The sequence below is a fragment of the Vicia villosa genome, linkage group LG1 (genome assembly GCF_029867415.1).
Source record: "Vicia villosa cultivar HV-30 ecotype Madison, WI linkage group LG1, Vvil1.0, whole genome shotgun sequence".
Classification (NCBI taxonomy): Eukaryota; Viridiplantae; Streptophyta; class Magnoliopsida; order Fabales; family Fabaceae; genus Vicia; species Vicia villosa.
The window spans coordinates 228215874-228241316 of record NC_081180.1 but is presented as its reverse complement, the minus strand read 5'-3'; the positions used below and the strand labels follow the sequence as shown (position 1 = coordinate 228241316).

The following is a 25443-nucleotide window of genomic DNA, read 5'->3' as shown; positions in this document are numbered from 1 at the left end:
CTATCAAGGTTCTGTGATGCAGATTATGCAGGAGATAGAATTGAACGCAAAAGCACGTCTGGTAATTGTCAATTTTTTGGTGAAAATCTTATCTCTTGGTCCAGCAAAAGACAATCAACAATTGCATTATCTACTACTGAAGCAAAATACATATTTGCATCGTTATGCAGAACTCAGATGCTTTGGATGAAAAGTCAATTGGAAAATTTTCACATATATGTAAGTAATATCCCTATCTTTTGTGATAACACTGCTGCTATTTGTTTAAGTAAGAATCCTATTTTACTTTCAAGAGCTAAACACATAGAAATCAAGCATCACTTTATAAGAGATAATGTTCAAAAAGGGAAACTTCTTTTAAAATTCAAAAATACAGACCATCAATGGGTTGATATTTTTACAAAACCCTTAGCTGAAGACAGATTTCTATTCATTCTGAAACACATGAGAATGGAGTATTCTCCAGAATGTATCTTGAATATATGTGTTTTTCTTTCTTCTATGGAAAATAAGATATAAATCTTACGAAAGCTAGCATCTCTGAAAAATGATACTTCTACAAGTTATAAGATGTCTTAATCAGAAACATCTTCAGTCAGAAATTTGCTGGTTTCCTGACTCGAAGAACATTAAGTCACAGGTTCTAAAATAAAAGTGTATGATTTGATTTATGTACTTATATCAAGTTAGTTTATTTGAACATAACCACGAGCAGTGTGAAATATCATTGAGAATAGTTAAAAATTATCTAAATTTCACCTCTTTTTTATTTCTTTACACATTTTTAAAATAAAGGATAAACCTGATGAATCAGTTATCGTTTTTTTTTTTGCTCTGACAAAAATCCTGAATTTTGTTACAACCAGATCACGTGACAAGACCATTTCCTTCATCAAAACCTTCTCTAAAATGATTACTAATGACAAAGTCAAATTTTTACTTTAACTTTTTGATTATGACAAAAAGGGGGAGAAATAAAATGATGATTTTGATAATATTTATTAATAACAAATCTCGCTGCTTATATTTTAAAATAATTGAGATCTATATTTGAGAATCAGGAATGCATTAATTCTGATATACAATCTATATCCTGGATGATATGAAAAAACTTCTGTAGTCAGTCAGAAATATCTGGAAAAAAATTTGTTGGTCAGAATATCTAAAGATATGCAAAAACTATGATGCTCAATTTATCCGATAAGATAAAATATTTTACATCAAATTCTGATATCTACAATAATCCGATTCACAATTTCTAATGCTCTGATATGATTGAATCAAATTTTCTAATACTTTCTACCAAAGCATGATGATCTTACCTTATTGCGTTTTGTTATAATTCCCCAAGTTCTGAGATGCATGAGAAATATGTACTCTAACTTATGAATAATCACAAGCTACGACTTTCAAGATCTAAATGCTCTGATATTTGATGCTTTGGTTAAAGTAATTTCATACAACAAGATCAGATGAAATGTGAACATGACTTAGAAAAACCCTTCATCTCTGTTAAAGTCTTACATTTTAGATTCAGGGGGAGATTGTTTAACTAAGGTGGAATCTTCCAAACAATGCTCAATTATCCCTACATTCTAAAATTTGTAAGCCTTTGACTCAGGGGAAGTTTTCTCTACCTAAACTCTGATTTGTTTATTTTTGTGATATAACCCTGTAAAATTGTTACATCCAAATACATGGTTTTGTCATCATCAAAACGGGGGAGATTATTAGAACAAGAATTAGTTCTGCATTCAATCTTTAAGTTTCTATGATAACGATACATATATTTGTATGAAACAATTTATACTCTAATAGTTTCTTAAGTGTGCAAATTCACTATTTTAGTTGATTAGGATTGTTGTCCAAATAATCATCAGAATCAGCGTCATCACACATCAAAAGAACTATTCATCCCAATTCTGAAGAGACGTCGGCAGTTCTGAAGAATATTGAACAACTCATTAGAAGAGGATCTACAAAGGTTCTAAAGCAAAGCGACTATTCATATATAAGAATTCAGTTCAGAAACACTTACTACTTCCAGTTCAGAAATCAGAATGCATCATTTAGATATCTGTTGCTCTTGACTCTAACGATCTCTTTATGTTTCTGAAGGACGATTAGAAACTTGCAAAATAAGAAACATGGTACAAAAGTACATCACTTTTTCTACTTTTGCATAACGCATTGTACGATTCTGCCGTTTGTGTGCTCACTGTTCCCTAAGACTTTTTGGAGCCGTTGCGTCTAGGAAACATCGTCTTGTCCTCATTCAAAGGTCATATATATATATATATATATATATATATATATATATATATATATATATATATATATATATATATATATATATATATATATATATATATATATATATATATATATGAGACACTCTCGTTTGAAGAATCACAACGCTAATCAAGCATTATTTTCAAACTCAGGAAATAAACTTTAAAAGAGAGAGAGAGAGAGAGAGAGAGAGAGAGAGAGAGAGAGAGAGAGAGAGAGAGAGAGAGTTCTTAGAGAAACTGCACTAAACACTCCATTGTGAGAGATCTAGTTTCTAAGAATATGTAAGAACACAAGAGTTGTTGCTCATAAATTGTGTTAACATCTGAGCTAAACTGGTTGATGTTTCAATATGTTTTTTAGAAGCAATATCTTGTAAACATTTCATTTGTAAATCTATTGAGATTTGTTTTCCTCAAGTGACTAGGTTGTTAGTCTGTTTACTTGAGAGGGCTAAGGTGTCTTTCTAGACTCTTAGAGGTTGTTTGTAATCTTTCAAGATTATTGGATTAAGTAATTTTCTAAGGCGAAATCACCTTGGCGGGTGGACTGGATTAACCTTTTCTAAGGTGAACCAGGATAACTGAAAGTGTTATTTTGATCTTTCCTTGAACTATCTCTCTAACCCTTTGAAACTCATTTTAAAAGAATCAAAGTTTTTAGAAACTTTGGTTTTAATTCATTTTTAGCAAACACTAAAAAACTTTGGTTTTAATTCATTTTTGGCAAACAAATACCTCAATGCAACATGATTAGTGTATAAAATTACATTAGATCCAACTAGACATGATCTAAAATGATCAAATTCATACACAACAACTAAAAACTTTTTTTGGTAGTGGCATAGTTTAACTGCGCCAGATTTAGAGCACGACTCACACAATATATAACATGTAATAGTTTATATTTTCTTTGACCTAAGATTGCCCCTACAACTATGTCACTTGCATGAAATATAATTTCAAAAGGCAAAGACCAATCATAGGCAGTGTCTATCAGGGCAAACACTAACCTACTTTTTAGAATATTTAATGCTTCTTCACATTTTTCTCAAATTTGAAAGGCGTGTTTTTTACCAATGAACTTGTAAGGGGTTTGGATATTTTAGAGAAGTTTTATACGAATCTTCTATAGAAACTTGCATGACCTAAAAAAAATCCTTATGTTTTTTTTATTTATAGGATGGGAAGTTTTTCTATTACTTCTATTTTAGCTCGGTTTACCTCAATCCCTTTATGAGAGATTTTATGACCTAACATTGTTCTTTCTCTTACATTTTTCCAATTAAGAATTAAATTATACTTTTGACACCTTTCTAATCAATAGATAAATTAAACAAACATTTTCCAAAAGTAGAGAAAAAACATAAAAGTTGTCCATAAGTACTAATATGCTTTTCGAGTATATCGGAGAATATGGACGTCATGCACCTTTAAAATGTTGCAGGAGCATTGCATAGAACGAATGATGATTTCTCTTGATCTTGTGGTGCTACTACTATTTGATTTTAGTTTAAGTATTCATTTAAGAAGCAATAATATATGTGTCTAACTAATCTCTCTAACATTTGGTGAATGACTGAAAGAGAAAAACGATTCTTCCTAATTGTTGTATTGAATCTTTAATAGTCTATACAAACTATTGAATCTTTAATAGTCTATACAAACTATACAAGTTAGAATTAACTCATTCTTCTCATTTATGACCACACTTACTCCTCATTTCTTTGACACTACATGAACATGAAATTACTCATAAGTTGTTAGATATTGGATAACTATGACTTGCATCCAACAACTTCATCACTTCTTTTCTTCCTACTTTTATAATTGAATTGAGTATTCTTTATAGTTGTACTACCAACTTATATCAATCTTTCATGAAGATTATACATACTTACCCACGAATCTAACAAATGCTTTCATAATAGTTACCAATATCATTCATAATTAATTATTCATAATAGTAGTAATAACTAAAGTACTATTTTCTTTATTGTAAAAAAAGTACTTAAAAGTTGAAACGTTTGGTTAAAAAATGTCACGTGACATATTATGATGATAGGATACCAAACGACATGTCGCTTAAGAGGCCCAATGGATTCATCCATTGGTTCCACAACAACAACAAAACCACCAAACTAAGAGAAGTGGAAGAGGCAGTTCCACTAGTGTTGTTGTTATTACACTTCTTTAAACACATCAAAAACAAAACCTCTGTGTTGTGTTGTGTTCTCTCGAATCTGTCTCCAACCAAATCAAATCAAATCAATGGCAACAACAAATGTGCAAGAAGAAGCCACCAAACCCGCAAAGAGAAAACCTGTTTTCACAAAAGTAGATCAGATGAAACCAGGAACCAACGGCCACACTTTGATCGCTAAGGTTTTATCATCTGAAACCGTCTTGCAGAAAGGACCAAGACCCTCTTCATCTTCTTCCTCCCGTGGCATCGTTCGTCCTACTCTCATCTCTGAGTGTCTCATCGGCGATGAAACCGGGTCCATCATTTTCACCGCTCGCAATGAACAAGGTTCTTCTTTCTCACTTTTTTTGATTTCCCATTTCTAAAATGATAACTTTTTATGTGGGTTGTGGTTTGTTTGTCCTAATTTTGAGTTTTTTTTTTCTATTAGGGTTTTGTTTTTAGGATCTGCATTTTTTGGGGTTAGGTTTATTGTTTTATATCCCAAATTCTAATTAGTGCTGATAAGGTTTGTTACTTGGATCTTACAAGCTTTCTTCACTTGTTGTGTTAATCTAATGCTTATTATAGATCCCCTTTTATTAGCACTTTGTTGCAACAATTTGCTTTACTCATTTTTATATCCTTTCATTTGCATATAAGTGTTTCAAACTAAGGTTTTAAGATGAAAAAAAAACATCAATGATACCGATTTTATTAATTGCGGCATCAAGATTTTTTGTCTTTTAAACCATAATTGTGGTGGAATGGTAGAATTGAAGTTTTGGCCTAACTTATCTCTATAAAGTGGGACTTGAGTTTTTATTTATACACTCCCTTGCGCCCAACACTTTTTTGGGTTTGCCGGTTTGATGAGCATATATAAATGGTTGGTTACATGAATCGATAGGCTCTGATACCATGAAGGAATTAGAGTTTGGCCTAAAGTCATTTCTACAAAACTGACTTGTACAGAAATGATTCCACCACTTATTAGCACATATTCAGACCTTATATTGTCTGATGTGAAATTCTTAAAATGACACTATATGCAATTGACCGTGACTCTATCCAACACCAATGATTTCTGTTAGTAGAATTCATCTAAAAGATATGTTTTTATTGCGTTGTTACATTGACATGGATCCTTGTACTAATCCGTATAAGGAATGAACTTATGTGATGAGAAGGTTTGGTTTTGTTTCTTTGCAGTTGAGTTGATGAAGGCTGGAAATACTGTAATCATTCGCAATGCAAAGATTGACATGTTTAAGGGATCAATGAGGCTGGCTGTTGACAAATGGGGGCGAATTGAGGTCACTGATCCTGCTGAGTTCGTCGTCAAAGAGGATAACAACCTATCTCTCATTGAATATGAATTGGTGAACGCGGTTGAAGAATAATAATACGTAGTTACAAAACAACCTGTCTCTTGTTTTGGGTGCTGCTATGGTAAAACTTAACTGGCGTATACATTTTCGCTTTAATTAGCCTGGATTTTTGTTTTAACGCGCTTGACTTCATTCTAGGGTTAAATTTGTTACTCGAGCACTGTTTTGCTACTTCTATATTTAAGTGTATTCGGTGAAGTTAAGAAAAATATGACATGTTTCTTGAAATTTTCTTGTAATGCTACTATTAATCACAAGAAATTAGAATGGTTAACTAGGAAAAAGAATTTTCACATAGACATGTTTATGTTGAGTTATGTTTGGTATGTATCACTGTCTTTTTGAACTCCTTACCTATCAAGGGATTCCAACCAGCAACTTTAAAAATGGAGCACAGTCAATTTGTTTTAGGTTTTAAGATGACAAAACTTGTTTTGCATCCACTAAAATTTTAAACAAGTTGGCCCTCCATGAAGCAAAAACCTATGTTTCACTTGTAGATGAGCAAATATTGTTTTTCGAATTTATTCTAACTTTAAGTTAGAATTTAGAGTTTTTGTTTTTTCTTTTTTAAATTTTAAAATAGACTTACTTTAGCCTAGTCATGCATGACTTTGATTTTCTTTTCATTTGGTTATTTTGAAAGGCAAATTGATTCTTTTTTCCTTTCACCTGGCATTAAATTTGAGAAATGTTCTTTCCACCTTTGTATGAGCATACCACTTTCTTGAAAATTCAAATTTGTCCATGCATTTAGAGATGCATCTCTGGGCGCATTCAAAGTCATGCAAATCTTCTACTTTTTGTGTTTTATCTCGATTTTTAAAAAATATCGTCCGGAGATGCATCTTTGTATTTTGTTTGAGTGTATTTGGAGATGTATTTTTGAAATATCTTATACACTCATTTTTAGGGTTTTGTTATTCACGCAATTGATTTGAAAAAAATTCAGTGATATTTTTGGAGATGTATCTCCGGAAATGCCCAGTGAAAAAGTTAATAAAACACCACCTTGCATAAGCTTCTTCTTCATGCTAAAACAAGCAGCCATTGCAAAAAATCCTTGAAAAAGGCTCTCTCATTCTCGATCATCTTTTCAAAACCAAAACATCATTTTTGTATTTCATCACTTCAAATGGAACAAAACAAGCTTGAATTGCATGTATAGATCATTCTTTGCATCCCTCATTCTTAGCATTAATTCATGTTTGAAGATGAAAAATGAACGTTGAGTTCGAGGATGCATCTCCAGATAAATTTATTGGTGGTTCGGATGTGCATCTCCGAACAAATTTATTGGTGGTCTGGATGTGCATCTTCGGATTGTCCTGATATTTGAATTTTCACATTATATTGGCGGTAGTAAATATGGTGCACCCGAATATGTTTCCCAAAGCTATTGTGAGTGTAGATGTTAAACCGGTTGAAGTGAAACATGATGTTAAATCAGATAAAGTGAATAATGATGTTCACCTAGAAGAAGCGAATGATGATGTTAAATCGGATGCTCGACCGGCCGTTGTAAAGGTAGATGTTCGTGCATAATTTATAAATAAAGAAGTTTTTTTGTTTGTTCGTGAACATATGCTACAATGGGTCTGTAGGGAGGTCGAAAATTGGGGTTTGAGGTTATAATTAGAAGGCCGACAATGGTTCAGAAAGAAGACAAGCATTTGTAACAATGGTATGCGAAAGAAATGGCATGTATCAATCAATGAATAGGAAGTTGAAACAAGATGACATGGGAACGAGGAAATGTGAGTGTCCCTTTAAATTGCGCGGATACCGTATGGCGGATGGGACATGGAAGTTTAATGTGATTTCTGGCATGCATAATCATGGCTTGAATGACATCTTAGCTGGTTATCCCATTGTATGTCGCCTTGTTGTGGAGGAGAGGAACTTGATTCAGACTTGACATTAAACATGGTGGCGCCGAAAAACATGCTCGTGTCTTTGAAACGGAAAAGACCTATAAATATTTTAAATATCAAGCAAATATACAACGTGCGTGCTCGAGACAACAAGACGGTAAGAGGATCAAGATCTGAGATGCAACAATTGTTAAAGCTTTTGGAAGATGACGACTATGTTTCGAGGTACAGAGTTTGTGATGATAAAGTCACTGTCTGAGATATATTTTGGAGTCATCCCTATTTCGTGAAGTTTTTCAATATTTTTCCCTTCGTGCTCATAATTGACTTAACATACAAAACAAACAAGTATAAACTTTCAGTCTTGGAAATTGTTGGTGTCACTTCTATGGAGACGACTTATTATGTCGGTTTTACATTTTTGGAATCTGAAAAAGAGGACAACATTAAATGGGCTTTGAAATTATGCAAGACTATGTTAAGGACAAAAAAAACATGCCACAAGTCATAATCATCGATCGCGACACCACACTGATGAATTTGGTTGCAACGATTTTTCCTTCTTCTTCTGCATTACTTTGGAAGTATCACATAACCAAAAATGTCACAAGTCGAGTAAAACCTGCGGTTGGTGCGAAACAAGTCAAAGGTGAAGATGGTAAAGTTGTTAAATCTGATGTGGTTGTGGAAAAGATAATGGATGCATGGAATGGTATAATAAGTTCCCCCACAAAAGAAGTATATGTCGAATTTGTTCTACATTTCAAAAGTGAGTGTGCGATATATCCATATTGTTGAAATATGTTGAGGGCACGATTCTGGATCAGGTTAAGAGAAAATTTCTTGTGCATGGACCGATCAGGTTCGACATTTTGGCAATACAACAACTAACAGAGTTGAATCTGTGCATGCTAGACTGAAGAATTGGTTGAGAAATAGTAAATGTGATTTTTGTCGAGATTGGGACGTCGTGAACCAAATGCTCTGAAACCAACATAATGAGATACATATATCTTTTGGTCAGAGTATTACTGTGTTAGAACACTAATTCAAAGACAACATCCTTTATTCACAGTTGGTTGACTACGTATCTCGGATGACATTGAATTTTATTTTTCACGAGGCTAAACGGGTGGATAAAACATTTTTCGATAGCTCAAAGTATGGATGTACACTCAGGAAGACTTACGGTCTTCGATGTGCTTGTTTACTTTCAAAGAAGATGAAGCATGAAAAACCAATACGTATGGATGAAGTTTGCACTCACTGGACCTGACTCCGTTTTGATAATGGTGGCGTGAGGAAGTATGATAAATAAAAACATATCTATCATGATTGAGTGAAAAGTGGTCCAATAGAGATTCATGAAAGTTGACGACATCATGAAATTGCACATCAAAGAGCAACTTAGGAAGATTGCATATCCAGAAACAACGAATTTGTAATCACCGTTGGAACCTGTTAAAACAAAAGGTGCCCCTAAAAAGGTAAAACGACTCAAAGTGACAGCTCCGCGAGACGGTCTCCTTCGTATTTTGAGCATGTTGACTCACATTTTTCGGATTCCCGTACTCCAAATTCCCCACACAAAAAAATTGAAGGGTGCACGCATTATAAAACCATCTCCTCCACCGCCATTACAAAAAATCAAATTCATTGTTAAGATGCCACTTTTTATGCACAAATATATCAAGCGGATTTTAAATGTTGAAAGTGATGACAACTGTGGTTTTCGAGTTGTTTCGAGTTTACTCGGTAAGGGAAAGGATGACCACCAATTGGCCTACCGTTATCTTATACAAGAGATGGCGATGCATAGAAAATCATACACAAAGCTATATGAGAACAATGCAAATTACGATACAATTCTCAATAATCTTGTTCCATGTCTTACTGGTCTAACTCCGTTTGACAAATGAATACGCTTTCCGGAAATGGGACATCTTATAGCAAGTGCTTATGATATGGTGTGCATTAATTTAACACGATGTAGTTTTTCGAAAACATTCTTTCCACTTTAGAGTAAGCCTCCTCATAGTCCATCTGAAGGCATCATATGTATTGATTGGTTATAAAAAAAGCAACATTTTATTTATGTTTATTTGAAATCGGGATGTCCTATACCAAAGACATCACCGGAGTGGACGACACATTTCCCACAAGATGCTAAAACATTGCGAGATCACTTTCTTGAAAGGATGGAAAAGTTCACCAAGTTGAGCGACATTAAACAAGAAGCAAATAAGGAAAGGTCGAAGATTGAGCCACCAATAAATTTAGGCAGTGACTCAACTTTTGATGTGTTTTAGTTGTAATCTAACAATGTAACACATTTTTTTGTAAGTAATGCACCACATAATGTTATAAAATTGGTGGTATTTTTTGGACAATTTTTTTTCCAAATTCTGCTCTGCTTAATTAGCATGGTTCTCTGCATTATTTTTGGATGGATCTGGAGATGCATCTCCGGATACCCCTTTATTAATTAAAAAAACAAAATAGGGGACCATTTAGAGTTGCATCTCCAGAGAGATCCTTATTTTTTTAATAAACCGGGTCCAGAGATGTATCTCCAAAGTATTTCATGCAACCATGATCATGATTGTAAGGTCGTATTGCTCTACAAGTTCTATAAATAAGGCCTCTCAATCTATTTTCTTTAAACAAACCAGAATGTCTGCATATTATCATCTTGCTTTTGTGTATTTCAATGGCACAACACCCCCACTTCAATTTCGGATCTGTGGGGACATACTTCTCGTCGATCAGAAAACCAAACTGAATACTCTCCTGTGATATCCATAAAATCAGAGTTGTCAAACTTGAGTACCGTTCACCCTCGATAGACAATGAAAAGAATATACAATTCAATTTTTTTGAATTCAAGAAAGATGATGATTTGAAGGTGATATGGAGTAACTTTTACCATTACTTAACAAAAGGTCTTATTGAAGTGGATGCGACGATTCAAAGATCAACCGACGATATTATAAGAATATTGCAACGTCCCGAACCACCTGTTTTTAATAACATGTAATGTTAAATTTATGTAATGTTTATCAATGTAATGTTTATTTTGGAGTTAATTTAAGTTATTTCAATTTCATTCTCACATTGTTGTTTCAGCGTGATATTGCTTTGATCTAACAGGGAGAATTCTGGAGATGCATCTCCGAATTGCTCATTGACTAATAAACTAAGGGACATTTCGGAGATGCATCTCCGAATTATTTTTTTTTTATGGAATAAGGGTTTCTCACCAGTTTTGATTCAGTTGTGTGTGAAAAAGGTGTGTCCGGAAATGCATCTCCGGATGTTGGGGACATTTGTGTCTTTTCACAGTAGTGTGGGAGAATCCCTAAGGGTGGAAAGAACAATCTTCTTAAAAAAAATTTATCGATGCCAATTATATTAACGATGCTATTCCTGCCATTACCAAGTCCAATACCCAATATTACCATGATTTAGTTGAAGTTGAACAAAGCTTATTGTTTAATCACGACACTATTTTCCTTGATGTTCTCTCTATCATATTTTTTCTGTAAAACTTCGCACCAAAGATTTTCTTTGCAACAACAATTCTTATTTCCCTTTCCTGTTATAGTAACACCTTTGGTTCCTTCAGTCCGTAGACTTGTCCACAGTCTAGTGCCATTCTCATTGAAACTGAACAAACTACTGTATTTGACGGTCAACATTTGTAAAGTCGATCGTAGATGATAAAGTCTAAATGAAAAATGGAAATAACAAGAGATCACTGTGAGAGATACAAATAGGTCGGAATGTGGACTCTATTGTCTAGAAATATTTTTGAGAATGTTCATACATTGTCAACCAAAGAACTTAGGGAGAAATTTAAAAAACTATATAAAAAAAAAAGAGTATTTCAAATTGGTTGTTGTTGAATGAGTAGTTTGATAGTTTGGAGCAATTTTATAGATTAGATATAAATGAACATTCGAAGTATTAATCATCTAAGTAGGGGTGGTTAAACGAGTCCGATCTGTCAGACATGTCTGTTTCTCCCACATTTTTGTGAGGCGGACCAAGGTTTTAGGCACATAATCTCTAATATGTCAGTCTCGCCCGCATTTTTACCGACGTGTGCATTAATATTTATTTTTGCGGGGCGGGTCAATGTTTTATTCTCGTGCCTTCAATAATATTCGCATCGCCCTGCCTTGTGTTTTGCGAGGTTGTCCTAAACGGGTGAGCATGCCTGCTTGCCACCCCTACATCTAAGTTTCTTCAATGATTTTGTTTTATGAATGAGAAACTATTGGAGTCAAGATTGATGACGAAGATAAAGCTTTTAGATTCATAAGGTCTATTCCATCTTCTTAAAAACATATTAAACTTGTGTTGATACATGTGAAAGAAAATTTGAGTTTGGAAGTAGTTGATAAAATTATTTTTAAAGAAAAATAGATTGAAGAGTGTGGATAATACTACATCAAACTTAGTGTTGGTTACTTAAGGAATGTCTTATACGAGAAAAAAAATGAAAAGGGTCTGACATGATAGAAATGTGGAAAGATTGGGCATGTAAAGAATAAGTGTTGTGATGGAGTAGCGTAAAAAGGAGACACTTAGTCAAAAGCTATCAATCACCCTCGCTTTGGGAGAGATGATAATGTAGTAGCGTAAAAAGGAGACCCTTAGTCAAAAGCTATCAATCACCCTCGCTTTGGGAGAGATGATAATTCAGAAAATTGAGATGTTTGTTCTCATAATGTTTTGGTTGTCATGAAAAAGGATGAGTTATTGCTAACGAATTAACACATGGACATTGGTTGAGATTGATGCAAAGTGTGTTGTAAGATTATATGGATGATTTAAGAGCTTCCTGTCAACATGAAAGTTGCGCCATAAATTTTCAGTCTGATTTTTTACATGTGGAAATTCTTGAAGTGATTTAACTTCAAGTAAAGTACATTCTTCGTCTAATGGAGTATGATAGTCTTTTAACTATGATCGTTGGTGAAGATAATGTGAAAATACTTAGAATCATGTAGTTTCAAGTGACTGTACTCTTTATGGTAAAATATGATAATTCTTTTAAGCTATGATTGTCGGTCCAAACAATTAAAACTGATGTACTATTTTCAATCAAGGTGAAGATTATTGGTACTAGTTGTAAATATACATGTTAAATAAATCACACAAGGAGTCCACCCATTATGCTTCAAATCCAACCATCATAAATTTTTAGAGGAAAAAATGTACATTAAGTATTAATTAGTATTAAAGAGAATTTAATGCTCAAGATTGCAGCTACACCAGTAGTGAAACAACAGAAGAGGATCCTGGTCCATAATAAATTAATTACAGTCATTATTACAAAACATCATACAATATAAAAAAGCAAAATGAGTATTTTGGCAAGTTTGCCAAGTGTCACATTCTTAGAGTCCTTGTTATTTTTACATTTGCTATTTTTAGAAAACTTACTATAATTGACTTTATATAGATTTTTTTAAAATTAATTATTTCACATAGAGAAAAACTAAATAGTCACATTGAGATGACCAAAATCATGAATTAAGGAGTAATTATCTGATTTTGAATTTTTTCTACGCTTTTCAAAAACAACATACATGAATCAAAAAATCAACCCATTAAATTCCTTCTGTTTTCTAAAAAAAAAAAATCAAATATTCCCCCTCTCTCATCATAAAATCCAATGCCTCTCTCTTAGAAACCATTCAGTTTATCTCTTCTCAAAATACAAACGAAAGAAAATAATTCCAGTTCAAAAGATCCATATGGTAGCTGGAAATAGAAAACGTGGCGGAGCAAATATGAAGTTCTACGGCGGGAAGATGAGCGTGCGGCGGCCGGTGAAGGTGCGGTGGTGCCGCTACGACAAGGTCTGAATATAAATTTTTTCTACATTTTTAGGTTCATTTTCTTCTTCTAATTCCAAAAATCAAAACAAATTTTCAGAAAACTCAAAGGAAAATGCAAGATCTACAAACAGGGTTTTGAAACCTTAAGCTCAAAATCAAACGCAAATAGCACATAAATCGAAAATAGAGGAAAGATACCTTTTGATTGAAGAACGACGACGACAGTGGCTTAGGTGCGGTGGTTGGAGCTCCGGTCAGAGGCGTTTTACGCAAAGTTGTCCCGGCAGCGACGATTTCTATCGGTAGTCATCTCAGGTAATGCTTTTCGTTTTTGGGCTTACTGCATTTTAATACCATTTATTTCGATCTCAACTCTGGTTCGAAATTATATTTCATAGAATTGGGAATAATCTTTTTTTAATTGAAAAACTAAATTGTTGAAGATTTATGATAATTTTTTCTTTCTTTTCAGGTTGGGAGTGAGATATGCTTCTTGAAAATACATTTTTCCCCGGATTTTGTTTATAAGCTTCGTGCGGTATAAAGCTAAATTAAACTATTGTGAGAGGGAAACTCCTAAGGTTGCGAAGCAAGACATGAGAAGAAGTCACGCGGTCGTGCATACAAGCGGATGCAATTCAATTGTCAATTTGTTATTGCGGGTAATTTTTTTAACCTTTGATTTGAATATTTGTTGCGATAATAATCGTGACTATGTTATTTTTGTATTGAATTTTCTGAGGTTAGTGTTTTCATTGTGTTTGAATTATTTTTATAGCTGTGGGATTTTGATATATCATAGCTCTTTGGTACCTACTGTGGTTTGATATTAGACACTTTGTTTGTTTGATGTATGTTTCATTTCAAGGAATTATCTTCTCTTCAAAGTTTGGTCTAATTTGGTTTATATTGGCACTTCTGTTACAGCAACAAAAGAGATTGCTTTAGCCAATGCTCTTGTGGATGTAGCTACAAGGATTAAAAAAGACGAGGTTGAGCTTTGTTTATGATGTCTAAAGGTATATATAAATATATGTTGAAAATATAATTTTATATGTAATTATTAGTGTTTATTGTATATTGAAAATTGAATAACTAAAGGAAGTAGCAAGAATAGAAGTTTCTAATCAAAGAATGACAGAACATGAAAGGAATATTGATATTTCAGGAAGGTTTGTTCTTGAAATGCAAGAGAATCATATGAAAGATTAGCATATGATCATTTGAATAATAGGAATCATTTGAATCACAATTTGTAATTTTCTGTTGTCTGCAATTAACATTTTGACGTTGTTATTTCAGGGGCTGTATGCTGGATACATTATATTCTTTGTTCAGTCAGCATTGATTATTATCGGTTCTAGAGGTATAAACCGTTTACTTCGGCTTATTTGCAGTTATTTCTTCAGTTCATTGACTTGTGTTGCTACTTTTCTTTTCGAACATTCATTTACATACGGCAGCAAGTCGTGCCTCCGACAATTAAGAATGTCTCGGTGTTCAGTAATTTTGCTTTCACGATTTTGATTCTAAGTTATACATACGCTGATTTCATGTGTTGATACACTTAGTTGTTGCTGAAATGCAACTCTCCTTCACTTAAAATCATCAAGATATATGTCAAAATATAAGTTATACCAATGTTGAATTTAACCCAATTTTTAAATGTTGTTTTTCTTAATAATCGATTGTGAAAATGTTCTCTATTCTTATCAGTTTAACATATAAAATGTGTGTGTCTTCTTTTATATTCATTTGTTTTTAACATATAAAATGTTAATTTTCATGTGTTAGGGTGCAAAATAAGGAGGACCAAACAACTAATATAGTGTGGGAATTAAGAACTCAGAGGAACAACATCTAAATGCAGTGTCAGGGGACTTTAGTTTTCGATCAAATGACCCACTGCCTCTATCAAAACTGCTGGACTCAAGTTTGGCTACAGAAGGGAAAACCTCAATGGTTACTATAGTTGCAGACTACAGAATATATTATCAATCTGGTGACAATTGAGCTTTTGGTTGTTTGTTTTGTAACTGTAACTCTTTTTTGGTTGTTATATATATATATATATATATATATATATATATATATATATATATATATATATATATATATATATATATATATATATATATATATATATATATATATATATATATATATATATATATATATATATATATATATATATATATATATATATATATATATATATATATATATATATATATATGGAATTGAACACAAGATTTTATTTTGCAAATAGATTGAAATCAATAACATTATTCTTTCAAACTGAACATCTAAATCATCCGTGTTCAAAGTAGTAGCCCGAAAGACTTCGGTGATAGACCTGCAGTATTTGTATGTTGAGTGAAATACTTTAATCAAGATTAAAATAACAATTGATAAATATTGAAAATCCAACGTATTTTAGTTTTTAATTGGTAAATATTTTCTCTTGCTACTATTCATGGCTGCAATATCAAATAAACATAGAAAAATAATTAGAACTCTTTTAAAAGTATTTTAATTGAAGTTTTGGTTAGTAATAAACATTAAAAGTAGTAATTTTTTTTTACTTTATACCACCGGTTTAGTCCGGTTCGGAGGCGAGTTCTTGCATCAAGTGGTTTCATCCCCCTCCTGATCGCAGTTGCGGGGGATCAAATCGTGGTTCGACCTACTAAGTCCAACGCCAATCACAATTAGACCAATATAATTTCAGACAAATATATAAAAATATTCAATGTTGCAATAATTATATATCAATATGTATTTTAATTTTAGTCAATAATAAACATTAAAAGTAGTAATTTATAATACTATTAAAATCTTATTCTATTTAATTTGATATATTTCTCAATTATTTTGAAATTTAATTTTGCAATGATACCAAATACTCCAATATACATGAAGAACATTGTACTAGAATTATAAATTTTTTTATTTTGTTTTGTTTTAAACACCTATTAATGACCATTATTATAAAATAAACATTAATTAATGATCATTATTATAATTTATTTATATAATTAAAATAATATTATAAATATTAAACTTTAGAGAAAAAGATATATAAATATTGAATTTCGTAGATAATCGGTTGGTTCCACCTCACTTTTATGTTTGAATTCATTGTCTCAATTCAAATCAACTTAATTTTTTTTTGCAATTAAAAAAATATAGAGAAAATTTGTGTTTAATTAATTTAAGTGTATTTATATACGAAAGAAATTAGAGAAACTGATTTATCATCTCTTTAATAGATTATTTTGGTTAGGAACAACTAATAAATTATTCGATTTTTTTATTTCATCATAATGTCTTATTTGTTCAAAATTGTAAGTAAGTGACGGCAACTTAACATACCACACCAGTACTTGTGTGAACACACGGGTATTGATATGGCAAACACATATGATATTGAAATTAAGCTATTGATTTAAACATGGAATAATAACGGGAATAAGTTAACTATTGATTTAGAGTCATTTAAACCATAGAATCATTATTATAATATTCATGAAATATATTATTCTTTATGACATTTATTATTTTTTAATACCATTCATTATTTATAATTTAATCACATTCATTTCATTCTCTCCAATAAATAATTAATAGTGATATTTATAAAATAATTATTGTTGTATTAAAATCTAAGATTGATAATTATAAAAAAAAAATTGTTTGTCTGAAAAAATAAATGGAAAAAATATATATTACAATAACTTACAAATTTTATATAAAAAATATATCGACTTATATATAAAATATATAGGATATATTTCATTTTTTATGTTTAAAATTATGACATATACTACTTATATTGATATTAAAACATAATTAATGAAGTTTAAATTTAAATTTATAATAAGTTTAAGAATTTATTTCATAGCTTTTTAAAAGTTTAATTTTTGTTCTTATGACGACTATTACAATTTATTTTTAACAAAAACAGAAATTTTATTATAATAATTGAAAATGATTGTTCAAATTTTATTATTAATTTACTTGTAATTTTAAAATTAATTATTTATAACATACATAATTAAAAAAAACAAATTACTTTATTTCCCGTATTAGAATTTAGATATTGTTTTGATTTTAATAAAAAGATAAACTTTATTATAATAATTGTTATAAATATATGTTTTTAATTTGAATGTCATCTTTTTAGTAAAAAAAAAAAAATTGAATGTCATCTTGATTGAGTCTCTTTTTATTTAAGGAGTTAATTTTTTTTAAAACTTATATAAATTATTAATAAATTAAAAATGTCCAAATTACTTTATAATTTATAGAAAAAAAGGTATATTAACTTTTTATGTATTAATTAATAACATTTTATATATACAATAGTAATTTTACTATAGATAAAAATTTTAAATTATAAATATTTTAAAATATTTTTTTATTTAGAAAATATATAACCCGTGCCTCGCACGGGTCTAAGTACTAGTATTAGTAAAAAATACTTTAAATTTATATTTAACTTTTTATATTGCTTTATATTTTTGTTCCTTTATACTTGTGTTATGTTAGAGAGTTGTGAGAAGAAATTAAATATTTGTTTCGAGTGTGCTGTATTGAACCTTGAACTAGTTGAGATTAGTCAATGTGTTGTGATAAATTTTACATTGTTGTTGTTATTATGTTTAGCTTGTTATCTATGTTTAACTTTTCCTAACAAAGACTATTCTTTTTACATACGAAAGTTGCAATGTTCAAACTGACTGCTTTTTTTGTATATACGTTTAGTGGTAACTGAAATTGATTTGAGGAAGGACAGTTGAAAAATGCAATTTTCGCAAATGTAAGAACTTTGATCACAAAGGTTTTATAAAAAAAGCCTTTGGTGAGGATTTAGTTTCATTGGAATTGCATAAATTTTTATCATATCGGTCATACATTTGATGCAGGGAATGCTCCTGCAAAGCTACTTCGATGCTGGTCTCCAATTAAGTTGTAAAAAAACCCCAAGAAGGGGCATTAGATTGGTGAAACAACGTAGATAACATTTGTTTGATAGTAGATTGCCAAATTAAATTAATGAACAACAGCATAAGCCATTTTTTTGGTCTAAAGTTTTTTATCGTCATAGTCAAATTTGCACCATCACTGTGCATTGTGTTCTTAGTATCATTCAACCCATCAAAATTGTATAAAGGAAAATTTATTTTCCAACATAATTTACTAAAAGTCAATTGGAAAACCAGCGTATCATGGCCAAAACCCAGACATTAAACCTTTTCCAATATCAGGGTGAAATAAATCTTCTATTTTGCAGGCAAACAAATGTTGCAGTGCTGATTGAACAAAAATAACAATCATACCTAAGCATGTTACCAGCTCTGAATGCTTGTACAACTTAATTCTTGAAGTTTTCACATTCTACTTATGAGAAAATCCTCTAAGAAGTCCTAACAAAGTAAACTGAAATCCATGGAAAGTATGCGCAATGAACAGCACCCAATAACAGCAATCATCCATCTAGAATTCAAAAAGAAAACAATTTAAGAAACATAAACCATACACTACAACACGTAATCAGAACCAAATGGCTAACATAATTTCTAAAACATGGTAATATACAATTGTAATTTATAACTTGCAAATCGTTTAGATACAAAACAAAATCTATCGATGCAAAGCACATCATAATGACAGAAACATTACATGGGTAGTCCCCAAGCCTAAAGCCAAAGTGCAAATGTTCACGAGCCTAAACAAGAAAACAGCAATGTCAAAATAGGGTTTGCACAAAGAATGCAGAAACGTATAAAATACTTTGGTGGGCAGAAGAAAAATAGAAGGATTCAATTCAAAGATGTTCCTTAAAGAGATATGTTCAATTAAGAACTAACATTCTGAGATGAACCACTGCAGAAAATTTACAAAAGGTGCATAACTATATCACTTTGCATCGTGGTTAACCACAAATTCTATTAACCATTAAGTCAAGTGTATCAAAGCAGTTAATCAATATTCATATACTGCATGCATCTGCACTTCCATTGCAATACACAACATAGAGCAAAATCATTAAAGCTTGAATAGAAAACCAGAATGCAGTGATCATACAAACAGTATCTAGAAATCAGTCTCCCAATTCCAAATCCCAAAAGGAGAAAAATACTCGAACAACTTATTCAGAGCGCACCTATATAAAACTTTGCACGAACCGCTTGTCATTCATCATACATCATCATTGCAATCTGAGTGAATACAATCAATCAGTATGGTCTTCAGATGATTATCTCTAGTGAATGTTCATTTATATAAAAGGTCTAGGCATTTTAAAATCGGGAATGCACTAAAAAACACAATCCATAATAGATCTTTTTAGAGAAAGGGAGAGGTAAATTGCTCCATAGCTCAAAGTCACAGCACTTAGTTAAAAGATGTTGCTCACAAATTTATGTGATTGGGAAGTTAATAAGAAATAACATTGAGTTGCACCATAGCCCGAAAACATTTTCTACGAGATATGGTGTTCTGTATCAAATTTTACATTCAACTTAGAGATCTATCCTCTCACTAATCTACAGAAGAAAAACTCTCAGATGCTTCAAAACCAAAAAAATTGAACTAAATCCATGTCACACCATCTTTGATGCTTGATCCTCATCTAGTCTTCTCTTGCCCTACAAAGGGGAAAAAATAACATCCTTTCATTGTGAGAGCAAGAGAGAGCCTAATTGAAAGAAATAAAACTGAAAATGTTTGAACAGTAAATATTTTCATCACTAGCACACACCTTCCCTACCCATTCAGAAAAGGTAAAAATAGAAAAGAAAAAGATCGAGCCAACAAGTTTTAACATTTAAATCGTTTAGAGAAAAAAAAAAGGCCTACATCCTATTCAATGCAACAAAAGCAAATAAGAAAAATCAAAGTTAAGCCATTATAGCAATATTGCATTGAGTCATTACCAAAGCACTGAACTGGCTTTTAGAGTGTATCAAAATTCAATTTTTAAGGAAATCTACAAATTATGTATTCAACTTGTAGGGTTCTGGCTTACCTAGTGGATCAAAATTCAAATTTTAAGGAAATCTAAAAATTATGAAATCAACTTGTCTTCTGGCATTCATAGTGGATCAAAATTCAATTTTTAAGGAAATCTACAAATTATGGATTCAACTTATAGAGGGTTCTCGCTTTCATAGTGGATTAAAATTCAATTTTTACTGAAATCTACAAATTAGGATTCAACTTGTAGAGTACTTAATTTCACATAGTGTATAATCCATCATATTTGGCTACAGGTCTGACTAATTTCATTATTGAGTAATCAAGATGGCAATTAGATTCTTCCATCAAATGAAGGGTGCAAACCTCGGTAGCACGACACCTCTGAAAAAAAGGTGTGTCTGTGTCAGCGTCGGTGTCCAAAACCGACAGTTGTGATTATGTTTAATTGATTCAGTTTCAAATAATTACCATTGTCGACGTGTCAGTGTCGGTATAGTACACACTCACAATTAGATTCACCAATAACGTCTACACAAACTCCGTTCCAAACCCAATTAAACAGTTAGAATTATGCAGTAATATTTAACTTCACAATTCAAAGCACAGCATATGAAAAAAATTAGCATGTGAAGAACAAGTTGTTGCATTTGGAATGATAAGCAATCAAACAATCACAAAACAGTGATGATAGATAAATAGCAATCAGGTAAAAGAGAAATTAATACCTTCGGGAGTCCAACCGTAGGAGTGACGAGAAACCGAAAGCATTGAAGTGAGCAACGCGGAAGCTGTTGCAGTGTGATAAGGAAGCAACGATTGCACACCGCAACTCATCTCCACCGGCAATCTAGTCAACAATTTCAATCGAATTCGAGTAGATTTTCATTAGGTTTTGATGATTGTTCATAACATCACAAGCACAACATAGATTATAGTTGAAATTGAACGTTGTTACCTGGAAATGCGATTAGGAGTTGAATTTTGCTTTGGGATCCGGAACGTTGATTGTGAAGTTCTGGTTTTAGCTCCGGCGGCTAGATTCGCCTTACTTCCTACGCGAGAAGCGGCGGAGCGAAGGAAACATCTGGCGGCGGACATTGTAGTGTGGTGGAGGAACGAGCACCGGGGTTTTGCTAGGTGGGTTTTTTTTCTAATTCTTCATTTCTGATTTTTTTGAATCCTAGGGTTTGGACAATGGGTTATGGGCTTGGATTGTATTATTGGGCTCATAAGGGACCAATACTCCGAACGCACCGTATTTTATTTTTTTAGGAGTGTTTTTCAAGATGTATTTTTCAATTCACTCATTGGTGGGTTTCGAAAGTACATATCTGAAATAATGATTTTCAGAAAATAAAATCTATAAACTAGAGAAGCTTGACATAAATTTAACATAGATAGTCGAAATTACATAAATATTAAAACTATGGGTGTTTGTGGTGCGGTTTGGACGGTTTTTACGTAAAAAATCATCTGAATCATAAGAGAAAAAAGTGTGCGGTTCGGTTTGGTTCGGTTGGCTTTTAGAAATAAAACTGAACCAAACCAAATCAAACTAATGTTGTTTGGGTTGGTTCAGTTGGTTCGGTTTTTTTACAAAAATTTATTAAATCATACATACACATATCGATGACAACATAACTTTGTATTTAGTCATTAATACGTTATCAAATAACAACAAAATCCATCATATTTGGATAACAACTTTCTATTTAATATACAAAAATAAGATTAGATAAAAGTGGAATAAAAAACATAAAATAATAGCATAAAACAATATCAAAAATATTATAATGAAATAGAAAGAAAAAAAGAGAGAGACGAAATATTAGAAAAGATAAAAAAAAGAAAGAGCAGAAGAGAGGAGAGATTAGATAAAAAGTGGAATATTAAAAACGTAATTAGAAGAGAGAACAGTAGAATAAAAATAATAAGATGAAAAAGAATGAACTTAAAAGATGAAAGACTAGAAAAGAAGAGGTTATATGTATTTGGAAAAGAAGCTGAGAAGAAGACATAATACCGTTAGGAGATATTTAAGAAGACTTAAATTGAAACCTTAAGTGTGAGGAAGAGAAAATCATTTGCAATTGTAAGGCAAAGGCATATTAGGTTTGAGTTTGGGTTGGATATAAGTTAAGTGAAGTTTGGGGGTTGTAGCATAATGCGGTTTGGTTTGGTTTGGTTTGGTTTGTAAAATACAAACCGCAAACCGAACTGAACCGTGCGGTTTGTTTTAAAAATGGCCTAACGCATCTGAACAAAATGCGGTTATTTGCGGTTTCGGTTTGGTTTTGTTCGGTTTTGCGGTTTTCTATTGGGCCTGTTTGGTTTTGAACACCCCTAATTGAAATAGAAATTTAACATTACATGTTGTTATAAACGGGTAACTAAGGACGTTGTAACATTATGATAACATCTTCTCCCGATCTCTGAATCTTCACATCCACTTTAGTCGAACCCTTAGTAGAGTATCGATGAAAAGTACTCCACATAACCTTTAAGTCGTCATCCGTCTTCAGTGCAAATTGGATGAACTGTACATTTACTTCAGTGTAAACTGGGTGAACTGTACATAACCTTTAAATCATGATGGTGAACAATAAGTCTACCTTCCAATTTTATGGATATTGTAGGAGAGAATTGAGTATGGAAATCAGCTCGGTGAGAGGCGTGTCCTCGTAGAATCTAAATTTAAGTGGCGGCTTCGCACCATTGAAGTAAACAAAAGCAAGGTGAAGATATGTTTGGGTCATCTCTGATTTGTGGTGTATGATGTTGAAGAAATGGTTTAGAGACCCTATTTATAAAAGATTTGGAGCAATTTGGTCCCAAGAATTCTAATCCTGTGTCAGGGCATGTTTCAGATATACACTTCCGAATTCAGCCCTTATTTTTTAACGAAAATAGGGGGTTTTCGAATATGCATATCCGAAACATGCCCTGATGGTTTTTTTAAAAACATTTCGGATATTCATTTTTGAATTATGCAGAACCAGCAACTGAAGTTATTTAGGAAGAATCAGTACCATAGAAACATAAAAACAATTGAATCGGAAAAAGTAAACATCGGTAAAATGTTGATAGATATATTATATATGTATTGAAACAAATAGAATTTACATTATGTACAACAATACATACAAAAAATGGTTCGATTACACTCTAAGATGTACCGAACAAATTGTCACCGCTTAAATTTAAAACTGGTTCTTTCTTCGAATTTTCCCTATTTGATTCTCTCTCAAGCTCTGTCAACTTGGTGAATTCAGCAATCCTTTCCAAAAAAATGATTCGGCCAAGTTTCCGCCTTTTTGTGGAATTTGGCGTCCATTCCACTAAAGTAGTCGGAGTAGGACACCTCTATTTTAAATAAACCTGAACAAAATGAAGTGATATAAGATGCCCAATACAAATGATGCGGTTGAATGGGTCTTAAGGCTAGCGACTCCGAAGTGGGAAAAATGTCTCCGAAAAACCATATCTCGTCAGATCGATACACACCATATCATATGTACTGGCTATAAGATGGCACATTTCACGGAAGCACATCAACTTTTCAGGTGGTGCGGAATTGGTAACACATGGAACAAGAGCATTGTGAATTTTATCGAATCCTTCCTTATTCCCATATAGTCATGTGTAATCTTCCCTATGCACCGTCAACTCCGAAATAAGTGTTTGTCGCACAATAGAGTGGTTTTGCTAGTGCCGTTGTCGGACCTTCCAATCACAACGCCAAACCAGAGTTTGCTAGCTTCCATTTAGACCCATTCAAGCATATGTTGATGAATATTGAAAACTTGATCATTTGTAAATTGTTGCCGAACATCTATCTCGACAACAATCATTTTAACATCGTCCTTCACCTCATCCGGTTTAGCATCATCATTCACCTTGTCTAAAACAACTTTGGGAAACATGTCGGGGTGCACCATATCTCAAACGGGAAAAAATGGAAAATATGTTAAGAATTATGTTTCTGTAACAGACAGTTTTGGATATGCACTTCCAAAATAATTTAGGTGGGTTTCGGAAGTACATTTTCGAAGAGACGTAGTTTTTTCATCCATAAATCAACTTCAATGCAAGGAAATGAGAGATGAAATTAGGAAAGTTTACCTTAAATTGCAGCTTTTTATGCTCTCTTTGACTTGATAAAACACCTGAAACTTGGTTTGAAGATGAAAAATAGATTGAGAATGGATGAAGTTTTTCAGAGGCTTTTAGTTATGGAGTGAAATGAAGAGAATGAAACAGTTCATGCATCAAGGTGGTATAGGCTAAATATTTTCGAAAATACATCTCCGATAATATCACTGAATGTTTAAATTTAACGTTCAAGTGTAAATAAGGTGTTTTCAGAGATACATTTCTGAAACACCTTGAAATTTGGGGTTATGGTTGCGTTCGGAGATGCATCTCGAAGGACGTTTTAGAATTTTTAGGGGTTTTTTACCCCTACAATGTGTAAAAAGAAATTCCCTAGGAAATTTTACCATATTCCCCAACAATTATCCTCTACCCCTATAATTTAGACAAGTTGAGTGTTATACCCTTATATAAATAGTACAAGTTTAAAAATTTTCATTTTATTTTTCTCATTTTGTTTTGAAGACTTTCAATTATATGCTGTAAGTTGAGAGAATTAGAAGAAAGTTTGAGTATCATAAGTCTTGCATATAAGTTGTCATGTTCACCTAACCTCCCAAGGTCTTGAAGGTAGGTTGTCCGGTCCACATATTAGTTCTAGAAGTTTTAATAGTAAGTTGTATGGTCAAATCATTTTTTCTTATAGCTCATCAGAGATCTTAGACTTAAGTTATCCGGTCCTTTGCAAAAGTAATCCAGTAGTCTATTTTCCTTGTT

The 25443-nt window shown here is 32.2% G+C and overlaps 2 protein-coding genes and 1 long non-coding RNA gene across 9 annotated transcripts; 2 read left to right on the top strand and 1 right to left on the bottom strand.

Moving 5' to 3' along the window:
• Positions 1 to 4415: 4415 nt before the first annotated feature.
• Positions 4416 to 6052, top strand: LOC131623377 (uncharacterized protein At4g28440-like). The gene is made up of 2 exons (XM_058894396.1): positions 4416 to 4824; positions 5689 to 6052. Exons 1-2 carry the CDS (start codon positions 4563 to 4565, stop codon positions 5877 to 5879), a joined length of 453 nt encoding a protein of 150 aa, XP_058750379.1. The 5' UTR covers positions 4416 to 4562; the 3' UTR covers positions 5880 to 6052.
• A 7332-nt stretch (positions 6053 to 13384) lies between these two features.
• LOC131623370 (uncharacterized) lies at positions 13385 to 15668 on the top strand. Its single transcript, XR_009290183.1, has 6 exons — positions 13385 to 13611; positions 13688 to 13905; positions 14063 to 14252; positions 14518 to 14609; positions 14893 to 14956; positions 15385 to 15668. It is a non-coding gene; the product is annotated as an uncharacterized LOC131623370 (long non-coding RNA).
• Positions 15669 to 18803: 3135 nt separating this feature from the next.
• On the bottom strand, positions 18804 to 21767 carry LOC131644942 (protein NUCLEAR FUSION DEFECTIVE 6, mitochondrial-like). Of its 7 annotated transcripts, XR_009296794.1 has the most exons (5): positions 21530 to 21767; positions 21300 to 21421; positions 19760 to 19814; positions 19276 to 19321; positions 18804 to 19089 (listed from the first exon to the last, which is right to left on the bottom strand). XR_009296794.1 is itself a non-coding variant. In XM_058915570.1 (4 exons), the coding sequence occupies exons 1-3, from the start codon at positions 21670 to 21672 to the stop codon at positions 19795 to 19797; spliced, it is 285 nt and encodes a 94-aa protein (XP_058771553.1). In that variant the 5' UTR covers positions 21673 to 21767; the 3' UTR covers positions 18804 to 19089; positions 19760 to 19794. The 7 variants fall into 7 exon arrangements, 6 of the variants coding, with proteins under 6 accessions (XP_058771553.1, XP_058771556.1, XP_058771554.1 ...); XM_058915570.1 differs by lacking the exon at positions 19276 to 19321; XM_058915573.1 differs by lacking the exon at positions 19760 to 19814 and having other exon boundaries at positions 21530 to 21766.
• Between the last annotated feature and the right edge of the window lie 3676 nt (positions 21768 to 25443).

Excerpts from the sequence above, each read along its gene's own strand:
- LOC131623377 (XM_058894396.1), top strand. The coding sequence starts at position 4,563 with ATGGCAACAACAAATGTGCAAGAAGAAGCCACCAAACCCGCAAAGAGA. Across the intron at positions 4,825-5,688 it reads CACCGCTCGCAATGAACAAG|TTGAGTTGATGAAGGCTGGA; the intron begins GTTCTTCTTTCT and ends GTTTCTTTGCAG.
- LOC131644942 (XM_058915570.1), bottom strand. The coding sequence starts at position 21,672 with ATGTCCGCCGCCAGATGTTTCCTTCGCTCCGCCGCTTCTCGCGTAGGA. Across the intron at positions 21,422-21,529 it reads ACTCCTAATCGCATTTCCAG|ATTGCCGGTGGAGATGAGTT; the intron begins GTAACAACGTTC and ends ATTGTTGACTAG. Across the intron at positions 19,815-21,299 it reads CTACGGTTGGACTCCCGAAG|ATTGCAATGATGATGTATGA; the intron begins GTATTAATTTCT and ends GTATTCACTCAG.